This window comes from Antechinus flavipes, chromosome 5 (genome assembly GCF_016432865.1).
Source record: "Antechinus flavipes isolate AdamAnt ecotype Samford, QLD, Australia chromosome 5, AdamAnt_v2, whole genome shotgun sequence".
NCBI classification, from domain to species: domain Eukaryota; kingdom Metazoa; phylum Chordata; class Mammalia; order Dasyuromorphia; family Dasyuridae; genus Antechinus; species Antechinus flavipes.
The window spans coordinates 104,309,830-104,333,632 of record NC_067402.1 but is presented as its reverse complement, the minus strand read 5'-3'; the positions used below and the strand labels follow the sequence as shown (position 1 = coordinate 104,333,632).

At 34.5% G+C, this 23,803-nt stretch overlaps 1 protein-coding gene across 1 annotated transcript in view; it reads right to left on the bottom strand.

Moving 5' to 3' along the window:
• Nucleotides 1-23,803, bottom strand: part of KIAA1549 (KIAA1549 ortholog) — a 161,804-nt gene that overhangs the window by 14,647 nt on the left and 123,354 nt on the right. The window contains exons 16-19 of the mRNA XM_051963238.1: nucleotides 21,699-22,016; nucleotides 11,548-11,600; nucleotides 5,204-5,361; nucleotides 649-797 (exon numbers count right to left, since the gene is read on the bottom strand). Of these exons, the coding sequence (XP_051819198.1) occupies nucleotides 649-797; nucleotides 5,204-5,361; nucleotides 11,548-11,600; nucleotides 21,699-22,016 (678 nt within the window). The remainder of the gene's footprint in view (nucleotides 1-648; nucleotides 798-5,203; nucleotides 5,362-11,547; nucleotides 11,601-21,698; nucleotides 22,017-23,803) is intronic.

Sequence of the window (23,803 nt, the reverse complement as noted above, 5' to 3'; positions counted from 1 at the left end):
GGGGATTAGAACCTAAGCTCCTTGAGAGATGGAACTATTTTGTTTTTGTTTTTATATTCCTAACAATATGAGACTGACTTCAAAAATGCTTAATAAATAATTATTGACTTATTAATTGATTTTGGTGTAGCATCTGTTTCAAAGAAAAAAGGACATTCTGTTAAAGAGAACAGAAATTTAAAATAATTTACCTCCTACTTTTGACTTTATGATTTTGTAATTAAAACCTAAAACCTGAATACCAGATAAGAGAACACAAAACAATAGACTGCTATTGTTATTATTATTTTATTAAAATTTATTTTAGTTTAATAGTATTTAAAATTTTTCCCTCACCTTTTTATTTATGCTTTTTGCTGATTTCTTTTACGGTATTAATGGCATCATCATTTTCATCAAAATGCCTTATATTTTGTAGTTTTAATAGGGGATTACAATTCGTAGTTTGTTTATTTGTTGAGAAGACTGTTTATAATAGAAAATGATTTTTGGTTTTTGGGTTTTTTAAGAAACATGGAGGAAAATAGCCAAGAGAAGGAGAGAACAAAACAAGACAACAAAGTAGCTGAGGAGAAATGGAAAGGAGAATCCCAACAATATCTAAATTATGTTCGAGATTTTAATATGATTCAAACACAAACTACTTACAGCATCTCTCCTTCCAGATTCGTCTTCCCCATGATAGGAGGGCCATCCTGGCCCACTATACTGGCCTGTTCTGTTGGATGAAATCTCTACTGGCTGTGCCCCAATCCTGCTGGCAATGCCCACCTGCGTGAGATGCTGCATCTGTGAACCTTAAGAATAAACACCTTTGTCAATATCATCATGGTCACTCAGCATGTCATGTGGATTTTGCAAACGTTCAAGTTAAGAAGACAGACAATGAGGACTAATATTTCTGTCCTACAAAAAAAGAATCTTTGTTAAGTAAATTCTTGCTTCAGCATCTCTTTTTTTAATTTTATTTTTTATTATAGCTTTTTATATACAAAACATATGCATGGATAATTTTTCAACATTGAGTATTGCAAAACCTTCTGTTCTAACTTTTCCTCTCCTTCCCCCCATCCCCTCCCCTAGATAGCAGGTAATTCCATACATGTTAAATGTTAAAGTATATCTTAAATACAATATGTGTATACATATTTATATATACATATGTATACACATATATGTATACATATTTATACAGCTATCTTGTTGCACAGGAAAGATCGGATTTAGAAAGAAGGTAAAAATAACCTGAGAAGAAGAAAACAAAAATGGAAGCAAACAGTAACAGAAAGAGTGGAAATGTTATTTTGTGGTCCATATTCTGGGTGTAGCTGGTTCTGTTCATTATAGATCAATTGGAACTGATTTCAGCATCTCTTTCCTAAGACACAGAGGTGATCCTGAACCTACAAAGCCTATGCTTGCAAATAGAGAGCTGGTGGGAAGGTCCTACCAATCTAAGAATGCTTCAAACAAGTAAGCCCTGGTGACAAAATGCATGTGTATTGTCAAAGGACACTCCTCTCCCAAATTAAATTTAGATGTTCAGCACCAGAGAGCTAGCCATAGTAACTCCAAAAGACTTACTACTAAACCACAGAAGAGATGTAATCTGCTTTGGTAGAGGATGTTACCACATCAAGGAAACCACATATTAATGACAATGGATAAATAGGTTTGGATCTCTTCTAAGTGGGCCAACGGACCCATCTGAAGGAAGTCACAGATCCCTGAAGTATAGCACAAGAACCAAAAAGAGAAACCGGGGGAGACTTGTCTAAAAGGCATAGGTATAGTTTACACTAATTGCATGCTGGATCATGACTTCTCCAAAGTTTTACATTTAGCATGGTTTCAGAGTAATTAGAACATCTCAAGTAATAAAGCATAGTTTCTCTAAAATGAGAAATCATCCATCTGTGATAGCATTTATACTGGGACAGAAATAATCTATGAGCTCATTGTGTAGATGTGTATGTGAATTTTTTTTTGAGAAAACTAAGTTTTTTATTAAAGCTTTTAATTTTCAGAACATATGCATGGATAATTTTTCAACATTAACCCTTGTAAAACCTTATGTTCCAATTTTTCTCCATCTTCTCATCACTGCCCCCCTCCCCTGCCGATGGCAAGTAATATATATTAAACATGGTAAAAATACATGTTAAATTCAATATAGACATACATATTTATACAATTATCTTGATGCATAATAAAAATCAAATCAAAAATAAAAAAAGAGAAAGAAAATAAAATATAAGTAAACAACAACAAAAGAGTGAAAATGTTATGCTGTGATCCACACTCAGTTGTCACAGGCCTCTCTCTCATTATACATGGCTCTCTTCATCACAAGAGCATTAGAACTAGCCTGAATCATCTCATTATTGAAGAGAGCCACGTCAATCAGAATGGATCATCATATAATCTTGTTGCCATGTACAATGATCTCCTGGTTCTGCTCATTTCACTCAGCATCAGTTCCTGTAGGTTCTCCAGGCCTCTCTGAAATCATTTTGCTGATTTTTTTTTTTATAGAACAATAATATTCCATAACATTCATACACCATAACTTATTCAGCCATTCTCCAATTGATGAGCATTGCTCATTTCCGGTTCCTTGCCACTACAAAGAGGCTGTCACAAATATTTTTGCACATGTGGGCCCCTTTCTCTCCCTTAATATCTCTTTGGGACATAAGGCTAATAGAAACACTGCTGGATCAAAGGGTATGCACATTTTGATAGCACTTTGGGCATAGTTTCAAATTGTTTTCCAGAATGGTTGGATCAGAACTAACTCAGTTTTGAATCATAATTACTCACTAAATTTGAATGTTGTTTGGGAAAAGGAGTGTTTGGGGTGGGGTGACAAACTGTGGGGGAATATTCATAAGAGTGAAAAAGCTATTATCAATTTTTAAAAAACACCTGGAAATATTTTCACACACATACACACAAAAATCAAGAAACAAATTGACAGATAAAAGAAAAGAAAAAATGTTGAAATCAAGACAAAGCTTCAGTTTTTAGATATCCAAAAGGTCATAAAAACAAAGCATTAGAAAGCACAGAAAGTACAGACAGTAAGAGCTCATGATGGGTGTTCCACACTAGTGGGAGGGGTTCCCTACTTTTTTTCTCAGGTCCTTTTCTGAAAACAAATGGTCTCTGTATTGGCATGAGGAGAATAAAAAAAAAAAAGAAATGAACATCACATTAATAATTTCTTTATCATTTCTTAAAAACTGACACAAAATGAGATTATAGAAGCTAAATTCTTAAAGTTGAGTGAGATATTTATAAGAAACACTTAGAAGTGAGTTTAATTGGTAAGTCTGTAATTATAGGTGATCTGGAGTTTTCAAAGGCTACGCCAACATAGCACAATCTCTGACAGGTCCCATCTTGATGAAAAGCTTTTGAATACAGATCTGAAGATGAACTATGGGTTAATTGTCTAATGATCAATCTGGCTAACTTCAGAAAACTATTCAAGATAAAAATCGTGGAACCATAAACTGACCACAACTCATGAAGGCTAGTTTACAAGGAATAATGGATATATGTTGTGTGCCAATATAGTGAGTGCCCACCCTGACAAAATCATGGACATTCTAGAAATTTCAAAGCAAGTAAAACCTTCATAAAGGAATAGATATAACATTTGTGAACAAACTAAGCTATACACAACATATTTTTATGGTTCTTAAGAGAATTGTTTTGAATTCATGAAAAGTGTTAGTGTTTCATTTGAAACTAAATCTATTTGTATTTTTCCCAAAATATCTAGCTTTTCCCTCTGGTGGCTTCAAAATGTTCTGAAATTTAATATTTCTATATTTGAAGCATGTTCTTTTAAAATATGTATTGCAATTTTTATTTTTCTGTTTTCCAAATATTTCTTCCAGTTGCAAGGAAATAATTTTCAGAAATAAAAGTAAAGGATGGAAGGGGAAAATGAAAGAAAAGTTATTTATAAAGATTTAGGTGGATTGATAAACCACAAAATATTAGTAAGAATATACATGTTAATTTTTCAGACCCAAGTTTTGGACCACAGAATTTCACTGACTTTTTAGAAATGGTCTGATAAGTACATTAAAAATTGTGATAGCTAGGATTTAGGGTAAGGAAAAAAAGGAACCAGAGATAATTTTCTCTCCTTAACAATGAACATTCCCTATTCTTACCACAGAGGTCCCAAACTACATCTGCTGCGTTAGCTTTTCAAGAGAGCTAGGGTGGGCAAAAAATAAATGAGAAAATTAGGAAGAAAAGTAAAAAGGGAAACGGAGGAGAAAAGGAGAAATGAAGAGTAACAGAAAAAAAAGGATTACATAAAGAAAAATCAGGAAGGGTGCCCTGGTGAGAGTAATACCTTCTCAGAATATGGAAGAATCTTATCAGAGACATCAACCATCAATATTCCCCCCCTTTCTTCTCTTCTTATCTTCCCCATACCTTAACCTTAAACTGCTTTCAGTAAGTTAACAAAAACAAATCCAAAATCTAAAACAACCAATCCCTTCCTACTCCCTTCTTAAACAAAGAAATGAGTTGTGAATATGTATAGGCATTCTAAAACATGTACCCATGACCCAGAAGTTACTAAACTGTATTTATCCTTTGACTTAGCTATACATATCACTGCTAAATCTAGATCTCAAAAAGATTAAATAAAGAAGAAAAGGACCTGTATGTATGAAAAAAATTATAGCAGCTATTTTCATAGAAGTCCAAAATGAGAAACTAAGGATGTGTTTATTAATTGGGGAACAGATAAATAAATTCTAGAATTTAAATGCAATGGAATACTGTGCCATAACAAATTATAGGATGCATAGTTTCAGACGAAACTGGGAAGATTTCTTTGAAATGATGCAGAATAAAGTGAACAAAATTAGTAGAACATGTAAATAACAACACAGAGAAAAACAAGTCTGAAAGACTCAGAACTCTAAGCAATGACATAATAGACTGAATTTCAGAGGACTGACAATGAATTATAGCATTCTTCTCCTACCAGAGACATGTTGACATTCAGACATGCCATATTTGGATATGGTTAATGTGAAATTAGGATAGTCATTTCTGAAAAACACCAGGCAATTATAAGGAACTTTTTCCCATAAGGAAAAAGTGTATTTTATGAACCAGAAAATTGAAGACAGGTGCGTTGAGCAAAAACTATTAACATATGTACCTGAAGTACCTCCAACAGGCCGGGGCCGAGCCACTGATGGTATCTCTTCTGGATAGATTCCTCGGGTGGCAAATGCAGCCTCAGCTGATGACTGGGTATGCTGTGATTCTGGTGTTATCAGTTCTGAGGACTGCAGCAAACCAGGACCAAAACTTGGTCTGAGGAAAAAATCAGTCTGATGTCAAATGGTGCATCTTTATCCTGGCTCTGATAATTTCATTACATCTCCCCCTTATCCCTAAATTAAAAAATCTCATTCTTCTAGACTGAAAAAAATAAAGCAAAATTAATCACCACAAGTCTTTACAACTAAAGGTTTATTTGATATAAGTAAAGGCTGCTTCTGCTTCCCTAATCTGCATCTCACCAGAATGAAACTAAGACCTCTCAGCTCTCCTTCATATGATTGTTAACTATTTAAACTTAAATCCAGTACTTAAACTGGAACTCCTTCAATCATCTTTTCTTCAAGTTAACCATGGTTAGTTTTTTAATAATTATGTACACTGTAAAACTTATACAAGAATAGAAATTTTAAAAGAATGTGATAAAGATAGAACCAAATAGTTGGTTCTAGAGCTAATTAGGAGCCAGTAGAGTTTATTGGATAGGGAAATGACATAGGTAGGCCTGTTCTTTAAGAAAAGCACTTTGGCAACTGTATTGAGGATGGAATTGGAGTGGGGTATAGCTCTGAGGCAGTTAGGAGGCTAACTGATTAGGGGAGGGATAATGGCATAAAACCAACAGAGCCTTGGCTTGACCCCAAGGAATGAGTGATCAGGCAACTTAAGGATAAGAAGATAGATCACATTCCAAATTACTCTCCTTAGATAAGAGATAAAAGAATAAAGAAAATGCTTCTAAATCAGTTTTCAGATATACACAAATTTCATAAAAACAAAGCATTAGAAGGAAGAGAATTTATAGAATTTAATGACTACTCAGAAAATGAGATTAATGGGAGGAATTCCCTTTTTTCTCAGTTCCTTTTTTCCCCAGCTTCCTACATAATTATAACCACTCTCTTCAATATTCTTCTAACCACTTTCCTTCCCTAGTCTTGGGCTCTTTAGGTGAGAAAAACTTTATCTGACCTGAAACAGACCCACCTAGCTACTGTGCAGGCAAATTCATCTCCACCCTCAATACTCCTACACTCTTGCTCCATCAGAGCAAAGAATTCTTTGTTTTGGACAACCAATGGCTGGTGAGTTAGGCACTCATCATCCCCCTCACTACCTACACACATAGACTTCACATTTTTTTTTTGGTGAGAAAGAGAGAGCAGAAGCACCACGATCCTTCCTTCCAGTCTTCCAGATTCTCAACCTCCTTTATCTGGGACTCCTAGTTCCACTGAAGCTGCTCTCTTCAAAATTATCAATGTTCTCTTAATTGCCAAATCTGATAGTCTTTTCTCAGTTTTTCATTCTTTTTGAGCGTTCTGCTGCATTTGAAATTAACAACCCTCTCATTTTGGATACTTGCTTTCTTCTCTATGTGCTGTTGTGACACTATTCTACTGGTTTACTTCCTACATATCTACATGTCTGACTCAGTCTTTTATTATCACCATTATTGCATATCATGCTCAAAATTCTGTCCCTTCTCTCTATAAACTCTCTTTCTGTTACTTCATCAGTTCCTGCAGATATTTCATTACCATCTCTTTAAAGATGTCTCCCAAATCTACAAATTCAGGCCTGGACTCTCTTGAGTCCCAGTTCTATGTAACACACTGATTATTAGGTATTTCAGACTGTATGAACTCAATGTCTAAAATAGAACTCATAACCTTTCCCCCCAAACTCACTCCAATTCCCTAATTCTCTTGAGTATAATTATCTCCTTAGAGTTACCCAGATTTGTAAGCTTGGCCCTCTTTCCATATAGCCAATCAGTTATATAGATATAAGAATTTCTACCTCCACACTGGCAATACATCTCCTTTGTTCTGCTCAACTATTTTAATTTAAGGCCTCATTATGTTTTGCTGGACTATTACAATTGTCTTCTAACTTCTAACTAACTTCACAATTTTAAAGCTTTACTCCACTCTAATTTCATACTCCATACAACAGGCAAAGTGCTTTCCCTAAAAAACAGGTTTAACCATGTTTAACATGTATGAGACTGCCTGCTATGGGGGGGAGGGGATGAAGGGAAGGAAGGGAAAAGTTGGCACAGAAGTGAGTGCAAGAGACAATGTTGTAATGTGGGCATTTGCTTGCTTCCCCATCTTAGTACTTTCTAGCTCCGCTTTTTGTGTTATCTTCCTCTATTAGACTGTCAGAACCTTTAGGGTAAGGGCTGGATTTTTTATTTGTATTTCTATTCCCAATGACTAATGCAATGCCTAAGACTAAGTGCTTAATTGTCAATAAATTATCAATTAAAAAAGCTATAATTTAAAAGAAAGAATTTCTCAATAAATGACTTGGGTATTAAATGGAAACAAAAAAACAGGTTTAACCATAACTTCCCATAACTGCACTGGCTCTCTATTAACTATGACCAAAAATCATCTTTAACTCATTAGTTAACTCATCTTTAACTCTTAAGTTAACATCTTTGACTCATTCTTTTAAAATCTCTATTCCTCTATTTTATAAGCTATATAACTTTTATGTACTTATAAAATATACTAATATAATTAGATTATTATATAATTATGGTATGATTATATTTGATGTAATATTAAGTAAATAAATATACATAAGTTGTGGGAGTGTGCTCCAAAAGCTTGTCAATTATTGCCTTGGAATGCCTTCCACTAATCAAAGAACTTTTTAAACTCTGGTGTCTAGAACAGAATCATAATTCCAGTGCAAAAGTGGATCACTAACAGAGGACAATTCTATGTTCACTGCCCTAATTCTATACACCATCTCTCTCAATGCAACCTGAGGTTACAGTTACTTTTTGGATGCTATATTACCCATCTAACTTATATTGAGTTTGTAAAAAAACCCAAATCTTTTTCAGGTGAATTGCCATGTAGCCATGCTCCATTCATCTTTTTTAATAATTTTTTTTAACCCAAGTGTAAGCCTTTCTATTTATTTCTATTCAGTTTCATTTTGTAAGATTAGGCCCAATGTTTATGATACCATTAAATAGGCTCTGACTGCTGCTAAAGACTGTTATATTTCATACAGTTGAAACACTGCTGGATCTTCTCTCAAATTCTGCCACTTCACCACTTGTGTGACACTGGGCAAGTGGTTTAACTTTTTAATGCCTCCATTCATTCAAATGTAAAATGAAAGGTTAAAAGGACTTCTAAGGTCCTTTCCATCTCTTAATGTATATACTATGATCCTTCACTTATTTCCCCAAATATTTATTTTGTGCCCACTGTTTTAATATCTTCCAATTCCAACACACTTTCAGGAGATGACCTCCTTCCCAATACATGAGATTATGATCATAATCTCACTTATCTTCTCTCTACTTCTCTACTCATTTTTTATTCTTTCCCTTTGGTCATTCAACTCAAATTTTATTAATATCTTTAATCTCTCCCATTCCTGTTTCTCTCCTTTTCTCTTCAAACACACAAAGGTCTCCTCTACCTCAAAAAGTCTTTTGTCAACTTCATAGTACCTTCTTGATACCAGAAGGTAGCATCTTATTTCTACCTATTTTTTCACCTGTGGAATAGCTTGAATGAATCATACCTATTTCCTCCCTTCTATACTACTTCTGTCATTTGTTTCCCTGTCACAGAAATAATTCCCATCCCCCAGAATGTCTATGTTCTTTTTTTCCCCAAATTCTATCTTTCCTTCCCTACTTAGATTTAATACCAGTTCTTTCATGAAACTCTCCCAGATAACTCCCATTGGAAATTGTCTAGATCATATGATCCATAAGATTATACAACCTTTTCAGCTGTTGGAAGAGTTTATATAAATCATCTAATCTGAGGATCTATTTAGGAAACAGAAGGGAGTTCTAAGAAATAATGGTAGAGAGCAAACTAGAATCAAACTCTGCTAATTCCTAATCTAATTCATTTACTGCTTCAGTCATCTTGTCTAGGATTTGAAGATGATGAGATTCTAAATGGACTGAAAATGTTCCATTTTCAGAAGAAAAAAAGACTGAATTTGATTACCTAGTAAGGCTGAATTTTAACAACAATATGTGATACTAATTTCAGGCAACGCAATCTCATGATGTCATGCCTGTCAATGTTTATTTACTGTAACTCTTTCCATAAGCATTGATCTATCCAGCCAAATGTGGTATACTATGTGAGGTTGGCAAGTCTGAATTTAAGTTTCTTTATCTGTAGAATAGGAATTATGATAATTGTACTATTTCTGCTTCCTTATAGTACACTGAGTTCTTAACTATTAAAGAGTTCAAATGTGGCAATAGCAATGTCCTCACTGAGCTAAACAGATGGCTATAGAGATAATGGCAGGAGACTTCATCTCGTGTGTCCCATGTTTACCTTCTGTGGAAAAACTGAGCTAGGATTTAACCTTAAGTATCTACTTAAGCCTCATCATGACTACCATTTACCATTCTCATTTTTCTCATCTCCATATATTTGTTGCCTTCCTCCCTCTGTAAGATACCTCTTTAGGGCTACTTTGTGAATTTTTCATTTCATAAAAGAACTTATTCAAGCCTATAACTAAGCAGTTAAAGTTTAAGGAAAAGGCTGCCCATTCTCTTAGTGATCTAACCTGTTTTATGTTTAGTCTGCGTGACCACGGTTGTTAAGTTCATGAAGGACATAGATTGTACCTTTGTAAGTGAAGTAATCTGCTTTTCCAATTAGTGTTTGAACTACAAACTCCATGGATATTAACCACAGGTCAAAGTCGCCCTTGTCTGTGCTGTGCTGCCCTGAAGTTAATATCTTGATGACTGCAGTGCTGGGTTTCTCCTCACTAAAGGTATAATTAAATGAATGCAGATCTATTTTAGGAAACCACTTAGAATCTGTACCACCATTCTCACATTCCAAAGGCAAAAGTGAATAAAGAGGGTCCCAATACCATGGAGAAGAGGGGACCCAGAAGGACACAGCCATGACGGCAACACTAGCAAAATTGGTATCCTTACCTATATAGCCCTTCCTGAGGGAGGAAGTTGGAATAAAATAGTTTAGATGGTGGCACTTCCAAGGACTTGGTAACTGGGAGTTAAGTGCAGATTCCCCATGCTGAATATTTTCTCATTGTTTCTTTTTCTTTCTTTTTTTCTTTTTCTTTTTTTTGCTGAGACAATTGGGGTTAAGTGACTTGCCCAGGGTCACACAGCCAGGAAGTGTTTGTTAAATGTCTGAGACCAAATCTGAACTCAGGTCCTCCTGGCTCTATCCACTGTGCCTCCAAGCTGGCCCTTTTTTCATTTCTTTTTCTTTCTTTTTTTTAAAAATTGGTTTTTCTTTGTGATAACCCTTATTAATGGATTTGCTACTTTAACACATATCTTTAAACAATGATTAGATGACTATTTGTTGGGGAAGTGTTGGAGATTCAGGAATGACTTGAACTAGATAAATTCTAGGGTTACTTCAGACTCTAAGATTCTATATCATTATTTGCCAGAGAAAATTCTGAGCTCTGACTTAGTATATGACTCATAGTCTGGAAGAAAATAAAGAGAAAGAGGAAACAAGAAAAGAAGCTTAAGTGGGAGCTATGAGAACTAGAGAATACTGTGTGTATGTGTGTAGTGGTAGGTGGAGACCTTACAGGTGCACTTTACTCCCAGCTCTATAGACCTCAGCATCTCCCTGCCAACGGCCTTGGTTCTATGTGGTCATTTGCCTGCTTCCCCATCTTAGAACTTTCTAGTTCCCCTTTTTGTGTTATCTTCCTCTGTTAGACTGTCAGATCCTTTAGGGCAAGGGCTGGATCTTTTAATTTGTATTTCTATTCCCAATGCCTAATGCAATGCCTAAGACTAAGTGCTAAATAAATGTTATATTGATCTGTCTGTATGAGTATAAGTATATGAGACAGTTGGGCGAGTCTGTATTTATACAAGCAAGAAAAAAAAAGTGTTTTGTGCATGGAAGAAAAAGTGGAACAAAAAGTCAGAAAGAAGTGCCTGAGAAAATCCACTTCTTTTCACTTTTTGAAAGTTACCACGGATTGTATAAAGACAATTCTAGCATATTTCTCTATTATTCTGGACAGATAAAAAGACATTGCTAAGACAAAGTTTTCTCTCATGTGCCCTCAATACTTAAAAGGAAAAATTATAGGAAATATAATGTTTGATACATAGCATAGTACAAATTTCTTATGCTTGTTTTAGAAGCAAAAGGCATCCATGAGAGAAATACAAAACACTGTTCCTTCTGAAAATATTACCTTGACAATGGACCTGGTGCTGATGGAGGAGTCATTCCATAGTCTTCATATCTCTGGAGGAGGGAAGGGGACAGAGAAAGGAAAGGAGAAAAAGAAGATAAGACAAATATTTATACTTGATATAAAGTAACAAGAATAAACATTACTAGTTTAGTTTTGCAGATTATTACTTTCAGGAGCTTATTGGTTCTCAAAATTTTATCTTGCAATTGATATATGATACTGCCAGAGAATGCTAAGTACTTTAGTCACACAGATCAAAGTACCAGGTTCCAATCATGAATGGAACTAATTATGACAGAAATTAGAAACAAATATTTTTAAATTTCTTATTTTTTGTAACAAATCTAACTTTAGTTAAACATTAAAGAATACCATATTTAAAGACAATAAATGGAACAAGGGTTAAATCAATAAACTCACAAGTATGATTTAAAGCTTCCCACTATCATTTATCAATTTACTCTAACCCATATAGATAAAATCTAATTAGGATAACATTTTATGTAAGTTACCCTGAATCATAAAGGTAACTCAAAAGGTAGTTTAGAGTCAGATATCTTCCAAGAAGCATGGGGGTCTGGTGCAAGAATTTCAGAGCTTTCAAACCAAAGTATGTCAAATGTACATGTAGTTTCTCACAGCTCTTGGCTTTGTGTTCCCTGCTAAGCATCCTCTTACTTTCATGAGCTTTTTTACTTTATTGGTTCTTAAGATCCCAATACTCAGTTATCTCTAAGAGGCTATTATTGCCAATGAGAGGAGCAAGACCTGATGAACTTGGACCCTCTACACTGAAGCTAATACAACTATGTTTCTAAGACAAAGCGGAAAAACTCCACCTTTAGCTAGAGATTTTGGCATTTTCTTACAGCTGTTTTCCTGAATAAGGAGAATTCTTCCTTATTAGGGGAACCTGATCTCTTTTAACTTACCCTGGCCCTTTAAAAATCTAGAAGGCTTATGGAGCAGAACCAACTTAATAGCTTTGAGCTTAATCTAATCATAAATAAGAGCATATATTTAGTGAAAAGGACTTTAGGGATCGAGTCCAATATCCCAATCTTTTTTACACAGGTAAGACAGAGAGAGAGAGAGAGAAGGACAGAAAGGTGGGGAGTTGGTGGGAGGGGGGAAGGAGAAGACGAAGGAGGGGAAGGGTAGCAGGGAGAAAACAAAAGAACATACATATAAGCCTGCCATATTTGAATCTAGGTCCACACACTACAAATTTTGAATTTTTCCCACAGTACAAAGATCTCAATCTACAAGGCTTCCTTATTAAAATAAAGAACTTTCTTCTTGCTATGACCTACTCTAATGAAACTTTCTGGGCTTAGAACTGTGCCTGATCCTTCTGGATTCTATGACCAAACCAAATGTAAGATTGATACAACTGAGACCAGATCACAGCTGCACACCCTAAGCTGAACCTAGCATACCTCACTTCATTCCACTAGATTAAAACAACTACATAAGTCCTAGACTTTATTTCCAAAAGTCCTGGGATTACTGACTATACAGAAGAAAAGAACAGGAGTATATCAGCACCCTTAAAGCAGCTAGATACAGTGGATAGAGCTCTAGGTTTGCAATCAGAAAGATTTTCACTAGTTCAAATCTGACCCTATATATGGGACCCTGCACAAGTCACTTAATCCTGTTTGCCTCAGTTTCCTGATCTGTTTTTTTTTAAAAGGAACCTGAGAAGGAAATGGCAAACCAGTCCAAAATATTTGCCACGAAAACTCCAAATGGAGCCAGAAAGAGTTGGATAAGATTCAGAAGACTAATTATATTGTTATATATCATCACTCTTACTCTCTGCCCAGTCTCTTCTTCATTCGGTTAGCAAAGGCAAGAAAATGACAACAAAAAAGTGAAAGAAAACCTCTTCTTCAGGTCCTTAATTCTAAACATTCCTGACCTTCTAAACCACATAACACAAAAGTAAATAAATTAAAATTACAAAGGGCATCATTATACCAAAAACATAAAAGAAAATCCTAACTCATAACTAATATTTTTTCCTGTCACTGGTTTCCCTGCAAATATATCTTTCTGGATCAGAAGTAAAATGTTACTCCATTCTATTATTTTTTTTAAATGGGGGTATGTGTGATTATGCCCTAAAATTTCTAAATGAAGATGTGGCTTATATCTCTCTAGAATCTAGAAATTTTATTGCATACAGTAGGTACTGTAAACAGTAGCTAGTAGCTAGGGCTTCTCAGAACTGATTTTTAAAAAAAAAATTCTAATACTATTTTATTTTTCCAATTACATGTAAAAGATAGGGGGTTTTTTTTTCGTTTTTTTTTTGGGGGGGGCAATTTAATCATTTTATTAACAAGGCCAACAGGTTATTAAAAAGAATGGTCATTTGGCCATCTTTTTAGACCAAAGATAAACAGTTTATCAAAGATTTTTGGGGACTTATGAGGGGATACAGTGTGAAAGGAAAAAATGGAAAAATTGATGACAAAGTGGCAAAATGACAAAAATCAAAGGGGGAAATCCCCTTTGATAACACTGACAAAATCAAAGAGGGCAGTTTCCTTTGATACCCTTACAGATAAAAGACACAAGGGAAAAAAAAGTAGATGTCTTTCTTCTTCTAGATAGTAGTGTTCAACATTCATTTAAAAAAATTTTTAATAGCTTTTTATTTACAAGTTATATGCATGGGTAATTTTACAGCATTGACAATTGCCAAACCTTTTGTTCCAATTTTTCCCCCTCTTTCCCCCTATCCCCTCCCCTAGATGGCAGGATGACCAATACATGTTAAATATATTAGAGTATAAATTAAATACAAAACAAGCATATATGTCCAAATCATTATTTTGCTGTAGAAAAAGAATCAGACTCTGAAATATCATACAGTTAGCCTATGAAGGAAATCAAAAATGTAGGTGGGCAAAAATATAGGGATTGGGAATTCGATGTAATGATTCTTAGTCATCTCCCAGAGTTCTTTTGCTGGGTGTAGCTGGTTCAGTTCATTATTGCTCCATTAGAACTGATTTGGTTCATCTCATTGCTGAAGATGGCCAGGTCCATCAGAATTGATGATCATATAATATTTCAACATTCATTTTTATAAGATTTTGAGTTTCCTTACTTTCCCCCTCCCTAATACACAATCATTTAAAAACATATTTCCATATTAGTCAGGCAGGACTGATTTCTATAAGAACCCTTCCACAGAACCCTGTTTTCAATATGTTCTTTTCAAAGTAGGTTCCAACTAATTATTTAAAGTAATTGGAACCTTAATATAATTTGAAACTTTTGATAAAAAAATTAAAAGTGTTCTTATGTGGCAAGAGGATAGGAATTTGAAATAAAAAACCCGGGTTTTAAATACTATCTCCACTATTTATAACTATGGGAATAATCACTTAACCTCTCTAAATTTCAGATAAATTGATGGATTTAGACTGTATTATCGCTAAAGAATTGGCCTAGTATGAAAAAATATTAGCTCTGAAGTCAGAGGAAACTGGTTCAAATTCTGTCTTTGCTATTTACTGCCTATGTGATCTTGGGCAAAGTCATGTTTTTTCAATTGTAAAAAGTAAAATGATTTAAATTAGGTGGTCTCTGAAGTCCCTTTTAACTCTAGATCTATAGTCCTACAGCTCCAAAACTGTGATCCTAAAAAAAAAAAAAAAAAAAAAAAAAAAGAAAAGAAAAGAAAAGAAAAGAAAAATGGTGTACAATTTAAACAACCCCAACCTGATCTATTTAAACCAAATATTGACCAAAAAATGGGAAAGGATAAAAGATAGGATATTCACACTGATTATAATAATCATAATAATTTAAAATATAAGCTTAGCCTAGGAAAACGAACTGCCACACTGAACAAAAATAGCCAACGTGGAACATGATGGGGCTGAAGATGATACCAGTTTAAAATATAAATCACTTTTAAAATCTTAAGGAGAAACATAGTAGATTATATAGCAGTAAGAAACAGTTTAAGGAAAGTTTGACAACAGACCCATATATGCAAAGTGATCATGTCAGCATATATGGATGCAAATAGAAGAACAAATAGAGAAAGGGCAGAAAAGATATAAAGATTTTTATAACAATTTATTGCATTTTGGTTCTATTATGATTACAGACATAAAAGAAAAGGCAACAAAGAAAGCAAAAATGGGAAAAAACTGTTATAGCCCAAGTATATACAAAGAAGGTCTATATTGAAGACAAAAATGGAAGACTATGGGATTGATTCTCTAGTGATTTGAAGAAAAGACACCAAAAATGTGGAAAAAGTAATATTACCTTACTGCTTACAAAATGTAGCCAAAAGAATATAACTTCTGATGCGTATAAATACTTTCCCATCAAAACAGTCTACATATACATTGAAGGCATACTTACTTACCTAATCAACAAGCATGTATTAAATGCCTACTATATGCTAGACAATGGGCTACGTGCTGTGAATATGAATATGAAGAATAAAACAATAACTTCTCTCAAGGAATATACATTCTAACAGGGAAAACAACAAGTACATATTTTTATATATATAAAGAATAAATACAAGGATTATCAGGAGGAAACAAATTTTCAAAGTGTTTCTTGTCAAAATTACATAAAAGATATGAGGAACACAACTCTCTGATCATCAATATGTTAATTAGTTATAAAAAAGATGTATAGTCATAAAATGAAAAGACTAATTTGAAAAGAGATTTCATATAGATGGTGAGGTCTTTCAGATGCATCTTTTTGAAAAGTGTAATATTCTGTTTGGTTTTCTGGCTGTTTCTGGACCAGCCTTTGTTTCAGTCCAGTAATCACCACAATCATAGCCAGGTGTTAAAGTCCAAATTCTTTATTGTCTCCTTGCCTGGGGCTGGGCAGCTTTCTGGAAAGCCTTTCAGATTGGCCCTGATCTCAATGGGGAAAGTGCAGGAGGCCAGCCACCACAGTGGTGTGAGATGAAGTGAATCTGTCTTGAGTCTGAGGGCTTGTGCTCCAGCTTCCAGCCACCACAAAGGTGGACAATGGAATAAATCTATCTCTGAGTCCATGCTGGCTGTTATATACTCTATTATAATTACATCATCATAGGTGTGAATCTTGTAGAATTATATTAAGTACTAAATACATATACTGAACTAGAGAACTATTAATCACCATGCTAAACTATATAACCATTGTCTTATTAATTCCACTTAGCACCTTGTAAGAATCCTTTTTTTTTTATGTACAAAAGTTCTGGCCCATAACATCTCCCACTTTCTTTTGTTTTAGAACATAGGTGGTCACGCCCTCCCTGGGGAGGAGAGAATCTCAAAAAGGCGGTGATCATGCCTTCCCTGACTCCTCAAAAAAAAGGGATGAGAACACCAAAAAAGGAGGTGATCACGCCCTTCCTGACTTCAAAAAAGGGAGTGAAAATACCATAAAAGTTGGTGATCACGTCCTCTCTGATGTCTCAGGAATGAAGAAGAAAACCAAAGGAAAATGGGGAATCAAACCAGATTAGCGGGTTTCTGAAGGGTCTAACTTTTTAAAAAATGTTTTATTATTATAATTTTTTATTGACAGTACATATGCATGGGTAATTTTTTACAACATTATCCCTTGCACTCACTTCTGTTCTGACTTTTCCCTTCCCTCCCTCCACCCCCTCCTCTAGATGGCAGGCAGTCTTATACATGTTAAATATGTTATAATATATCCTAGATACAATATATGTGTGCAGAACCAAACAGTTCTCTTGTTGCACAGGAAGAATTGGATTCAGAAGGTAAAAATAAACTGGGAAGAAAAACAAAAATGCAAACAGTTTACACTCATTTCCCGGTGTTCCTTCTCTGAGTGTAGCTGATTCTGTCCATCACTGATCAACTGGAACTGAATTAGACCTTTGTTGAAGATATCCACTTCCATCAGAATACATCTTCATATAGTATTGTTGTTGAAGTGGATAATGATCTCCTGGTTCTGCTCATTTCAGCATCAGTGAGTGATGCTTTCCAAGCCTCTCTGTATTCATCCTGCTGGTCATTTCTTACAGAACAATAATATTCCATAAAATTCATATACCACAATTTACCCAAGTATTCTCCAATTGGGAGAATCAGGGAATATATGAATGTACTGCTAGAGAACTATTAATCATCATGCTAAACTAGATAACCATTGTCTTATCAATTCCACTGACTTAACACTTTGTAAGAATCCTTATTTCAAGTACAAGAGTTTTGGCCCATAAAAGAAAAGGGCACTGTGCAGTTTGCATCAAACCCTATAACCTTGTAAAGTCTCTTCAATTATATCTATAATCACTCAAAAAAAATGGGTCTCATATATGTATAATATAAAAAAAGTAGATTAAGAATATCTATTGTCTAGACCACTGATATCAAACTCAGATAGAAATGGATCACTGCAGCCATATATTGACTCAGAAAACACAAATTAATATTATGTTGTATTACATTTTTATTAATTTTGTTAAACATTTCCCAATAACATTTTAATCGAGTTCTGGCTATATGTGGGTATTTAGCTGAAGATAATCCAATATACAATGGGGAGGTGCATGATAGGAATAAGACAATTGTGATATATGAGAAATAAAAGAAGAAGTGGTAAAGAGCATGTCATTAAAAAACCCAATGGATGAAAAAAAAAAAAAAAAGATCCATCTCATGGCAAGAGTCTGCAAGCTTTGTTGGTATTCTCTCATTGTCAAGAGAACTGCAACATATTGGTTGGAACCTTTCTGAAATTGTGGGAGGATAAGGACAAGTGAAAAAAAAATCATCATGGATGTGACATGATTTGTGTCACAGTAAGGAATAATCTCACCAATGAAAACACAGACTCATTGGAGTACCGGAGAATATTTTACCTGATGAGGGAGTATTGTGCTGATGACTAATATAAGGTACTTGGACATAATTCTCTAACATTGCTTGTGATAAAGTCTAGGTTCATAGGATTATGGGGCTCTAGATTAGAGCTGAAAAGGATTCACAGTGTAGTGCCTCAAGAGCAATCTCCAACTCACACTTGGACATGGTATGTCCACACCACTCAATTCAAGATACTTGTGGATTCAAACTCCTAAAACAGCCCACAAATCTTCAACAGTAAATCAGAGTATACAATTAGCTCAAAAGAAAGGTACTGATTGAAATGGCATAGTAAGAAAATAACAATAAAACATCTGCTCCATAAATCTATCCCACAGATACATGAGTAGTGAAAAGGATCAGAGATATCACATGTAAAGACAAACATACTTAGGAAACACTGTAGCCAGATTTATGGGCAGAAAGTAAACATATATATCCAAGACACGGTTGAAATGATTAATCAAGGTAGCAATCATAAAACACTAGAGGGTTGTTTCTTTATGCTTTGGTCTTTAGAAAACAAGTCACCCTTCTTGGTTCCCTCCCACTTCAGCTATAAATAACCACATTCAGAATCCTTTACTAATGTTAATATCAATTAATTAAAATCAATTAATATCAATTTCCACAAACAGTTTTGTGGCAGAATGAACCAGTTTTATCAAACACCATATCTCTTTCTTTTTAGTACAGATCTCTATCAGTCATAGGCAGAGCTAACTCCTTATCAGAGGAATATTATGAGGTACAGAAAACAGATGAGGGACCTCACATAGGATGGCCCCAAGCTCAAATATTTTTTTGTAACTCCCTTTTATTATTAGTTTGAACTCAGATCTTCTAAGATAATTTTGCTATTTCAGGCCAGAACAGCATCAGAAACCTTGCATTAACATCACAAAACTTCTGGCTGTGAATCCCTTAATAAGAATTGTGAAACTGCCATGATCAGGAAATGCTCTCTATCTTTCCTGTCTTTCTATGATTCAGTCATTTTGAAGAAGAATATACCAGGATCACCAAAAAATGTTGCTTTCTCAGCTAGTCATTTGTCTCTAACTTTTATGCATACAGTAAATGAAAGAAAAACAAAAGAGAAAGAGATTACAGCAATTTGGGTATCACTAGACTGAAAGTACAAAAGTCCCTATAACCATTCTTTTCTTAATCACAAGTTTTCCTTCTATCTTGTCTTTCTTGGAAGAGAAGCTGAACATAACTAAAATTTATCAAGTGCTTTAAAGTGGCAGAACATTTTAGATACATTAATTATCTCATCCTCATGACAACTCTAGGAAGGCAAATGCTACAGATATTATGATTCTCATTTTACAGATAAGGAAATTTCAAGTTAAAAATGGTAAATGTCCAATGGTAAATGTACATGGTTCGTAAATATCAGAGGGAGAATTGGAAATCCTTCAGACTCCAAGTCCAGAATCTTTGCCTTTATATCACCATTTGTTAAATGCAAATAGAAATTAATCCCTGCAAGTGGCATATTGACTTAGAAAACCACACCTGGCAGCAAATTTGATACTTGTGTTCTACATGAATAGGAGTGAACATGTACCAGCAGCTGCCATAAGCCTCAAGTATTAAAATTGAACGTAAATGGAAGGTTTTTCTGTGTGTAGAGTAAAGTCAAGTTATGATCAAGCTGAATAACAACTAATCACTGTGAATCTTAGTTATAGAGTACTACCAGTTATAATTAAATATTCTATATCTTTTAATCTTGTACGACAGCATTCACTCTTTCAAATTATGCAACATGGAGTATCATTAGGTAATAATTCAATATTTATAACACTTTTGCTGTTTTATGCAAAAAGTAATATTGACTCTATCAAGTATTTTGTCTACTACACAGCATCTATTCATTTTTAGGTATAGAATACAGGAGAAAATTGTAATTCTTTAGAAAGTATGCCCCACAAACATAAGTCTATTTTTTATGCCTAAACATTACAGCTAGATATCTTAGTTTCACGCAGCTTTCCAAGAATAAATATTAAAATTTTAGAAAAAACTAATACAATGACTAAGCTGGGGTATCAAATAGAATTACTACCACATAACTGATCCCCTGAGTCACAGCTCTTAACTAAATCATTTCATCTCAAATTAGTAGAAAATAATGCAAGCATCACTTCCTGAGCTGAAAGTGAAGAATAGCAAAAAAGGCGCTGGATTTGGAGTGTGGTGACCTTGTTTTGAATCAGGGCTAAATTATGTACTGTCTGTGTTACTATTTACTCTGATTTATCTACTCTGGCTTTCAGTTTCTTCATGTAAAAGATCATAATGGTTTTGACTAGATGGCAAGGTCTTTTCCCACTCTAAATGTATGACCCCCAAACTGGCTCAATTATATATATGAAAATATATATATATATATATTTTATTATTATAAAGATTAGTGATAAAATACCAATGCATTACACACTAAAAAGCTAAGACACAGTTCCAGGGCTGGATCCCAGCTGTCTAATATTCCTTCTTCTAGAGCAAGCTGTCAATTATTGCATTTAAATGGTACAATTGGGAAAAACACAGAACTACTTTACACCACACTCCTGACTGAGCAGATTTTAAATTTGCTAGTCATTATCCATTCTTATAGATTTTAACCATTTGAGAGAAGGAAGAACAGGTCGAAAATCCAAACAAACAGAAAACCGCAGAAACCATCTGAAGCAAGATAGAGATTGTTTTGTTCAATGTACAAGATTGGTGTTAAGGAATGAGATCAAAAATGATCATTTAGTCTATTCACTGGACATTATCAGCACAAGTGAATTAGAAACAGTGGAATTTTTCTGGCTCTAAACTGTCTAGGCAGATTCTAGGGACACAGAGGGCCCCTGTCTAGTTGGCAAATGGCCTAAAGAAGAAAGTAATTTTGGCAAAATCCTTGAGACTGCATTTTTTCCCTTATATACAAAGGAGAATATCACTTGATACCCATCCTATTTTCATTTCAGCACTGTTGAGAGAATCCAAGATGATTTCATTATTAAAACAATAATAAAAACAACCTAAAAAAACCTTAGGACTAAGGAGGAACTACCTCTAACAGTCAGGGACTCTTTCAAATGAACAAAAAAGAGGACAGTGAATAAAGAGACAGTTTCCATCCTTTGGTTATTGTCAAATGCCACCAGAAAGCCTAAAAATAAAAGGAAAAGCAGTGCCAGTCATCTCAACCCAACCATCTTGTCCAAAAGAGAGTTTCAAAATATTGCCACTTACACTACATGGATTACTGGCTGTCTGAGTTGGGCCATAGAAGGAACCCCACTGGGAGGTTCGCCGTTCATCTTGGACAGCAGAGTTGGCTTGTAGGCTTGATGTGACCCCAGGTGCAGTAACGGAAGAAGGTTGAATTGCTTGGCTACTTGGAGCTACCAAGGCAAAGGCGTCATCCAAGAGGGAATGCATTGTCTGTCTTGCTTCTTCAATAGATGGCTTGGGTGGGATGTATTGGGAAGCAGGGAAGGGTAAGCCTGGATATTTCCCTAGGTCAGCAGAGGAAGGTGACTGAGGCTCTGCAGGCAAGTCAGGATCTGACTACACAGAAAGAAAAAAAGGAAAGATACAATCAAACATGAGTTTTTGCCACTTTCAACATGCTACCAAGTTTAATTGTAGCATGAGACTTTTTTTTTTTAAACAATGGAAAGAGCTTTTATAGCAGACTATTCTGGGAGAAATAACAATTCATTAGAAGACTAGAAAAAATATTATCACTTCAATAATGTGGGAGTTCACTTGTCTGGGAAATTTCTCTATCTGAAGTATAGCCAAGAACCAGGTTATATATGAAAAAGGAAGATAATTCTCTGATTAGTAAAAATGTATTTCACAAAGTACATTAAAACTTTACTCAGAGTACTAATAAAAATTATTGTAATAATAACAATAAAAAGCATTTACATAGCACCTATTATATGTCCTGCACTGTGCTCGGTGATTTGCAAATATTTGATCCTCACAACATCCTTTGAAAGTATGGGCTATTATTATACTAGTTTTGCAGTTAAGGAAATAAAGTACCTTAACTCATTACTTAGAGTATATTTACTCTTTTTTAAGATATAATTTTTATAAGCTTTATTATCTGGATGCAGATCAGAAGTTGCTAATTAGAAAGGATTAAGGTGCTGTTAAAAGCAAGCACACTAATAACATATGGCAGCTAAAAGTGAGGGACAAAACAGAGTATGTATAAAAAATAGATTAAAAAATAGAAGCCCTTTTAAAACAGAAACAAACTTCCCTATATAACAATAAAAATCCTGGAAGAATCAGTGTGTAGAGCACAGTACAAAACTGATAGCCAGCATAATGGTTTTTAGTTTCTAGGGGTTAAATTGTGTTCAGCATTTTTGTTTAAAAAACCCGAAAGATCTGCAATATTGTAAGTTTTGGTGCTTAATGAAATGTTTTGGTTCTTAGAAAATTCAGTCATATGTAATATTTCATTTTCCATTGATGCTAAAGAAATGCAGTATTACCACATAATGTTTTCAGTCGACTGTTCACTGGACTGATCACAGGAAAAAGTAAAGGAACTTCCTTCCTCCACCCTCGTTTCTTAGATTTCATTTCAGGTGAAATATCTAGATTTATTCTAATGAACCAAAGTTCAATGTCCATGTAACTGAAGCATGTATAAAATGGTAGCATGTTCTTCATAGGAGCTAGTTAATACCATTCTCTCTAAGTTAGAGAGAAAGGACAGGAAATAGAGGAAGGGGGCATTCCAGTAGTCTCAGAGGGTTCTGAGATGCAATTCATGATGTAATGTTATAAGACAAAAAAATTTAAATTACTTTCTATAGATATACTAGGTTTGTACAAAGTAAACTATTCTCTACACAGATTGTAATCTTCACCTTCCCTATCAGTCTTAAAGATACATGTTACAACATGAATGGCCCAGGACACACCACCCCTGTTATTAGTTTAACAATTTAACGCAAGAGCACTATTTATGATACAGTAGTATTATCCTCATATGGTTAAGGACAGTGCATTCATTTTAATTACAGTTTAGGAAGGCATGGAAATTATAGTGGCTAATTCCACTCAGAAGGAAAATGACCTTTATTTATTATCAGGAGGATTATTTCTCAAAGATATGTACCATTCCTTGGTAGCTGTCAGATGTAAAACGGTGCTCTTAGAATTTTTAGTAAACTGATGGAAAGGGGGAGAAAGGAAGTCCTACTAAGGTTTCCTTAGTATAAAACCTGCTATGTCAAGCTTATCTAGCTAATGAAGCAACTAATCATACATCCAATGCGACCTCCTCTAATTCTAAATCCCATTTGAAAATCAAACCAAAAAAAAAA